Genomic DNA, 6,941 nt, shown 5'->3' on the forward strand with positions numbered 1-6,941 from the left:
TTTTTTTAGACGAATGCCCCTGTTCATAGGAAATACATGCTCAAGTACTTAGGGATAATGTGACACCATAACTATGTATGTAGCTGACGTTAAAACAGATGTGTAAAAATGTTAAGTTGGTGAATCCAGATGAAGGGTATACATATGTTCATTTAACTATTTTTGCAACTTCTCCGAAAAAAATTCAAGTTTTTAAAAATGAAGAGTTGGTAGGGAGAAAATCTCTGGATACTCTGTAGAATGGACTTGAGAATGGACTTGAGTAGGAGGGAAGCGGGCAGACCAGTTGGGAAGGTATTGCTGTAGTCAGGTTGGCGGCTGGAGTGGCAGCGGGGATAAAGAAAAGTATCCTCCCACTCCCAGTGACGAAAGCTGTTCTATAATTCCCACAGGCATCCTCCTCGCAGGCTTGGAAGGCGGTGTGGTTTTCCAGTCGCATTCAAATCTGGTTGGGATCAATTACTCCCGCAGTCACAAGTTTGCGCTTTCGCAGAGGGCGCTGTGGGCCCCCAAATAGGAAGAGTCCACGTCTACAGCGTAAGCAGGGGGAGACGGCATCTTAAAGTTAATATGTCCTTCCCGTCTCAGGGTATATCCTAAATATTTGGCCCCTTTTACCTACAGTAATAAAGTAGTTGCTTTGTAGCTCCATCCAACTGTATTTAGTTAAAACCGAGGATGTTACACAAAAATGCATGTTCCTTGCTCCCCTACATCTGCTGCGTGCGCCAAGCCGCGGGGGCCGGAAAGAGGAAAACGGAAGTGTTGATGGCCCTGGGAGTGTCCACCCGAGTCGGTGGTGCGATCCCTGGACACTTGCCATGGAGGGGTCTGGCGAGCTGCAGCTGGATGCTAAGGCCGAGGTAAGCCCTGGCCTAGAAGGAGCTGGGGCTAGCGGGCTTCTGGAGCAAGAAAGATCATTCCCTAAACTGTTTTACTGTTCCGTTTCAGGTCACCAACCAGGTGAGTGAATGGCAGCCCCGCCCCATTCTGAGCCGGCCTGCGTTGGGTAAGGGGCGGGCGGCTGGACCTGGACCGCCTTTCCGCCTGGGGAAGCCGGGGGACGATGCCACCTTAAGCCTTCCTCAGCTCTCCCAAGTCCAGGTCCTGTGCCCGTGAACCTGTGACTTTCGTCCCGCCATCCTGCATTATTTCTTCCACTTTGCACCTGAAATGGAGCCACTGCCATTGTAGTTAACCTCCCTCACGCACTGCAGCAGATAGAGACCAAATATTATTCTTGATTAGGCGCCGTTTTTTGGAGACTAGGTACACAGTATTTTAGAATGATTACAGAGGGAAGACATTATTAAAATTTACAAAGGTAGCACCTCAAACATTTTCTTAGTCTTTAAAAACCAGTTATTTTGAAGGTGGAGAGTATACTTCCTTAACTTTCCAATGTATATGTATTTATGCTAAGAATAAGGATTCGAATTTTTAAGCATATCTTAATCCTGTTTTTTTGTTCTAAGTGTTCTTATCCTATTTGGGGTAAAAAACTATTTTTAGACAAATAATTTACAACACTTCCCAGAAGAAGAGTACTAAAACTATAGTATTCTAGGTCAGGAATCATCCAGGTCCATACAAAATACTATAACAAAGGGCTGAAATAAGAAATAATGAGAATACAGGGGCTGAGAGATGCCCATTTACTGCTCTCTGTGATCTGTCTCCAACTGATTTTGCTGTTGTTTTTGAGTATTACTGGGAGGTGGGGGAACTCAGACAGTAATCAACCCTCTAATCTGGCTTTCCTCAGAGTTATTTAGTGCACTTTGATTCAATCTTTCATAAATCGTTTTATCTCATTCACTTACACTAAATTATATGTTTAAGACATTCTGAAACAATTATACTAGATTATAGGGTTTTAAAAATTGAACCGGGGTGGGGGTGGGGGTGTTGTTGAAAACAACATAAATTTATCTTACGGTTACGGCGATCAGAAGTCAAACTTAGCCTTATAGGATAAAATCAAGGTGTCGTCAGGGTTGTGTTCCTTCCGGAGGCTCTAGGGGAGAATCTGTTTCCTTTTCTTCCAGCTTCTAGAGGCTGCTCACATTCTTTGTCTTGTGGGTTCTACTTCCATCTTCTAGGCACAGCATGCCAACTTCTTTTCTTGTCACTTTCTGCTGTCATCGTTACCTTCTCTGACTGACCCTCTTGCTTCCCTCTTATGAAGACCCTGTGATTACATTGGGCCTACCTAGATAATCCAGGATAATCTCACCTCAAGATCCTTAGTTTGGTCATACTTACAAGTCTGTTTTGTTGTGTAAGGTAACATTGACAAGTTTTGGGAATTGGAATGTGGACAGCTTTGGGGGACAGTTATTCACAAGTTATATGATTGTTTACATAGAAAAAGCCAAGATAGTTTACAAACATTAGAATTAGTCTGAGAGTTTAAACAAGGTGATTTAATTTTTTTCCTATATTCAGAGCTGAGAAATATTTTTAAAAGATGTCATTTACAACGGTAAGAAATTATGAAGTGCCTCGCCATGAATCTAACAAACGATGTTTAAAACCTTTACGAAGAAAGTTATAAAAAAAATGATAGACTTCCAGTTTCCATTCCAGCTTCTAAGGAGCTTGGAAGTCATTTCATCCTAAAAAGTTAAAAGTTGAACAAACTGAAAAGTCAGCAGCTCTTCTTGAATTGTCGGAGAGGCAAATCACAGGGTATACTGCTGCCCCCCAAACTGGAGAGACAGGTGAATACAGAAAATTACAGGAACATAAACCTCTAGGAAAACCAAAGCTAGACTCTCACTCAGTTGGGTCTCCTTACTTTCCCTATTAAACTTAACGCCCTTTCCAGCAGTCTACCTGAGCCTGTTGCAATCTAGTTAAACCACGTCTCTCCCCTTCTAGAAGCCTTTTAAGAGATTCCTGTCAACACTAGAAAAAAAATCTTTTTACTTTGGCTTACGGGCCTTTCAAGATGGACTTACTTTGGCCTTCAGGCCCAGAAATGGATTCCTCATTTTTTACTTTTCCCTTAACTCATGCAACTCCAGCCACACGGGCCTCATTGGTATTCCCTGTGTACACTCCAGGCATGCTTCTCGCTTTGTCCAGAGTACTCTCCTCTAGATATCCATGTGGCTTTTTTCTTCACTTTATTCAAGTCTCTTTCTACTCAAAAGCCAATTCTTCAAAGAGGTCTTCCCACGCTCAATCTAAACAGCCTTCCTGGTCACACTGTCCCTTTACCCGGTATTGCTGTTCCACTTTTTATAACACTTACTGCAACTTCATTATGTGTTTATTTGTTTATTGTCTGTCTTCCTTACTAAAATGTAGGAACTTTGTTTTATTCTTTTTTATATCCCCAGTGCCTAGAACATGGTATCATTTAGTAAATACTTATTGAATAATGGCACATAGAGACATAGTAACATCCAAAGCCATGTGGGTATAAGGTAGGAGAGCTGAGATTCCAGCTCGGATCTGTCTGACTTTAGAATCTATACTTGTTAAATTTAACAAACCATGGTGCTCTATTACCCAGCACTAGAGGTTTAAGATTATTACTTCACATTCTTATAATCATTGTTTTGAAGTAATTCATGATTCGCTTATATAGATGTCTAATTAGAACTCTTTATAGATGAATGAATGTTATTCGGGCCACATTTTATTGCTTTCTTCCTTGCCAATTTTATGGTATAAATCAAAAGAAAGATGTTCTATTGACACAATATCTTGTGCCATTTTTCTTCTTCCCATGTATAAGAAATAGTGACTTAAATTTTTGTGTAGTTTATGTGATGGTTCATAAAGATATCACTATTTTTGTTCTATATATTCTTTTGGCTGTACCAGCTACCCTCAGGGCATTTACAGTCTGGTGAATGTGAGGGAGGGAGACAATCCACAAATGACTTCTACAAACAGAACGTTCTAAGTGCTAAGGTATAAAAAATGACAGAACATTCAGAGAAGGATTGAGTAAACCAGGAAAGATTTCACAGAGCAGGTAGAATTTGAAAGGAGTTTTCAATTTTAAGTAGATGTTTGAGAGTTGTATGCCAAGAGGAATGAAAAAATGAGCAAAGGTGTAAAGGTTGAAAGAATTTCGAGAAGGGATGCAGTCCAGTTTGAGTACAAGTGGGCAAGCCCTTGGGGACTGTGCTGTGGTGTGACTCCAGTGCTAGGTGAGAGGCTGGCAACTAGCTCTTGAGGCTGTAGACTTAATAGGTTTTCACCTGTGATGTCAGATTTGGTTAATTTATAAGCAATGTTTATAGTCTATACTCTGGATTGGAGCCCAGAAAGACTATAGGCAAGAAACTAATTAGGAAGCTGCAGTAAAATTTAAGGCAAGATTTTTAAAATAGGCTTTGAGTAGGTTTGTAGCAGTGAGATCGGAAAGACGAGAGTACATGTCAGTGGCAGTGGCTGAAATGAAGTCTTGAATACTTAGCAGTTCATACATGTTTTGAGTGAGAGAGAAAAATCAAAGTTGACCAAAGTTGATAACTGAGTTACTAGGAAAATGAAAGTCATCAGCAGAAATGAAATGAGGATAAAAAAAACATTTTTGAGGGAAGATTTATGTTTGGTGTTTCCAGGCAGTTGTACTATGAACTTACCAGCAGTCGATATGCTTAATGGCAAAGGCTTTATTTTTCTGTATTATTTTTCCTGGATATATTAACATTTCAGAGGTAACTGGTTACACTGACCAAATCTGAAATAATTTTTGGTTATTTGTATTTGCTGAAATTTCTATAAACTAATATAGTTCAGATTACATAGTTATGAGAATACATTTTTGATGTCATATATCATTTTAAACTTATCAACAAAGTTATTTTCAGCTAGTTGTCTTTGCCCTGTTTTAGTTATCTATTGCTACATAACATACTACCCAAAACTTGGTAACTTGAAACAACTGTGTAATTATCTCTTGTGACTCTGTGCATTAACTGGGTTTAGCTAGGTGGTGGTTTCTACTCCCTGTCATTTCAACTGGGGCTTCAGTCATCTAGGAGCGTAATTGGGCCGGAAATCAAGAGGTCTCACTCACATGGCTCCGTGATGACTTTGGCTGGGAGCTCAGCTAGATCTCATAATTGGAGTGACTTGGTTTTCCTTCACATGATTGGCCACATCGGCATGGCTGGATTCCAAGAAGGAGAGTCTCAAGAGCCTATATTCCATGAGGAAGGAGGCAGACACTTCCAGTTCTCCTAAGGCCCAGGCTCAGAGCTTCCAGAAAGCTGCTTCTGCCATATTCTGTTGATCAGAGCAGTCACAGGTACAGCTAGGATTCACGCAGAGGGAAAATAAGCCCCACTCCCTGATGTGAGGATGGCATGTACACACAGGGAGAGGTGACACCAGGTGTGGGAAGCTATCTTTGGAGACCATTTACCACATCCCCCAGAAGCTCTAAACATATTAGTTCAACAAATACTTATTGGAACTTTCACTTTGTATCAGATATTACTCTAGTAGACCCAGTAGTAAACTAGGTCAGTCATGCTCCTGCTCTCACGAAGGTTGGGTTTCTTTGGGGAGACAGTTAATAAGTAAACATAATTTCAGGTAATGATAAGTGCTTAAGAAAATTAAGTATGGATGAAGATACCATTAAACAAGGTGGGAAATGCTGATGACTTAGCAAATGTTTACTTGAGCTAGAGCTAATATGAATTCTCAAGCAGAAATTTGCAAGTAACTCATGCCTTAATCGGTTTCCACATATACATTAGCACAGGATATAGCACAGTACTGTCCAGTAGAACTTTCTGCAGTGATGGAGATGTTGGCACTGCCCAGTGTGGTAGCACTAGCCACGTGTAACTTGAGCACTTGATACGTAGCTAGTGCAACTGAGGGACTGAATTTTTCTATTTATTTTAAATTAATTTAAATAGTCATCTTTGGCTAATGGCTATTGTATTGGACAGCTCAGGTCTAGCATGTATAAGCTGCTAAACATTCTTGTCCTGTCCTAGACCTATCTACTTTCTTAACCTACTAGAAGTTAGTTTAATTTCAAATAGTAATCATGTTGCAGCTAGGTATAATGAAAAAATGCATGGAATATAGAATCAGACAAATTTGGGTTTGAATACCAGCTCTTCTAGTTTTGTATCCTTGGACGAGTTGCTTAATTAGTTTTTTCCTCATAGTATTTTTGAAAGAGATTAATGCAGAACACCTAACAGTCTTCTCTTTTGAAAACTTTGATTTAAAAAGGAGAAAACATGAAAGTGTATTTTGTGACTATAAAAATTGCATACAGCTAAAGACTAACAATGGCATCACAGGAATAAGAAAATAGTTTTTAAGATGGAGTTGTACATGATTATTTTTTCTAATTTTCTCCTGTTTTGTACTTTGAAAAATAAAAATTAGATTTAAACTGCAATGGTCTTTATCATTTTTTCTTTATAGTGTTCATAGTAATGTTTTTATATTACTGATAACTTCAGCTGCCATATCTAATTTTTAATGTGACTGACTACAGCTAATTTTTTTTTGTTTACCTTTTTAACTATATTTGCTTTCTGATTATTTTTATTTTTATTCATTTTACTTCTGGATTTTTTTCACTATTTTTTCTTTGCATGTTTTCTTTTTAAATTATTTTCTTTATTCTGTAAGAATTATGAGGCTTCATTACTTCATTCTTAATATTCTCCATAGTGATGTGTATTTTTTTTTTATCTTTTTAAAATCTCATGCCATTAATTCCTATTTAAGGCTAAACCATATTTATTAAAAAGGTTTGTTTTTAATTTGCATTTAAATGTTCAGTTTGGAATTCAGGAAATTCTTATCTCATAAACCTGATTCCAGCTTTCTTTGACACTCGAATACTAACTTTGCACAATTAGTGTCTGGATGTCAGCTCTCCCTGTTTCCTCACCTGCCAGTTTCCCCTGTTGTCATCGTCTGTGGATTCCAATATTGTG

General features: G+C 38.8%; 1 protein-coding gene across 2 annotated transcripts in view; it reads left to right on the forward strand.

Annotated features, from left to right (window-relative positions):
- Nucleotides 1–723: 723 nt before the first annotated feature.
- Nucleotides 724–6,941, forward strand: part of COMMD6 (COMM domain containing 6) — a 15,999-nt gene continuing 9,781 nt past the window's right edge. For both annotated transcript variants that reach the window (XR_002782642.1, XM_011369772.2), the window contains exons 1-2: nt 724–863; nt 952–963. Coding sequence is in view for 1 of the 2 variants with exons in the window: in XM_011369772.2 (XP_011368074.1) it covers nt 822–863; nt 952–963 (54 nt within the window). In the remaining variant the exon portion in view is untranslated. The remainder of the gene's footprint in view (nt 864–951; nt 964–6,941) is intronic.

The sequence above is a fragment of the Pteropus vampyrus genome, unplaced genomic scaffold, assembly GCF_000151845.1.
Source record: "Pteropus vampyrus isolate Shadow unplaced genomic scaffold, Pvam_2.0 Scaffold155, whole genome shotgun sequence".
Lineage (NCBI taxonomy): Eukaryota > Metazoa > Chordata > Mammalia > Chiroptera > Pteropodidae > Pteropus > Pteropus vampyrus.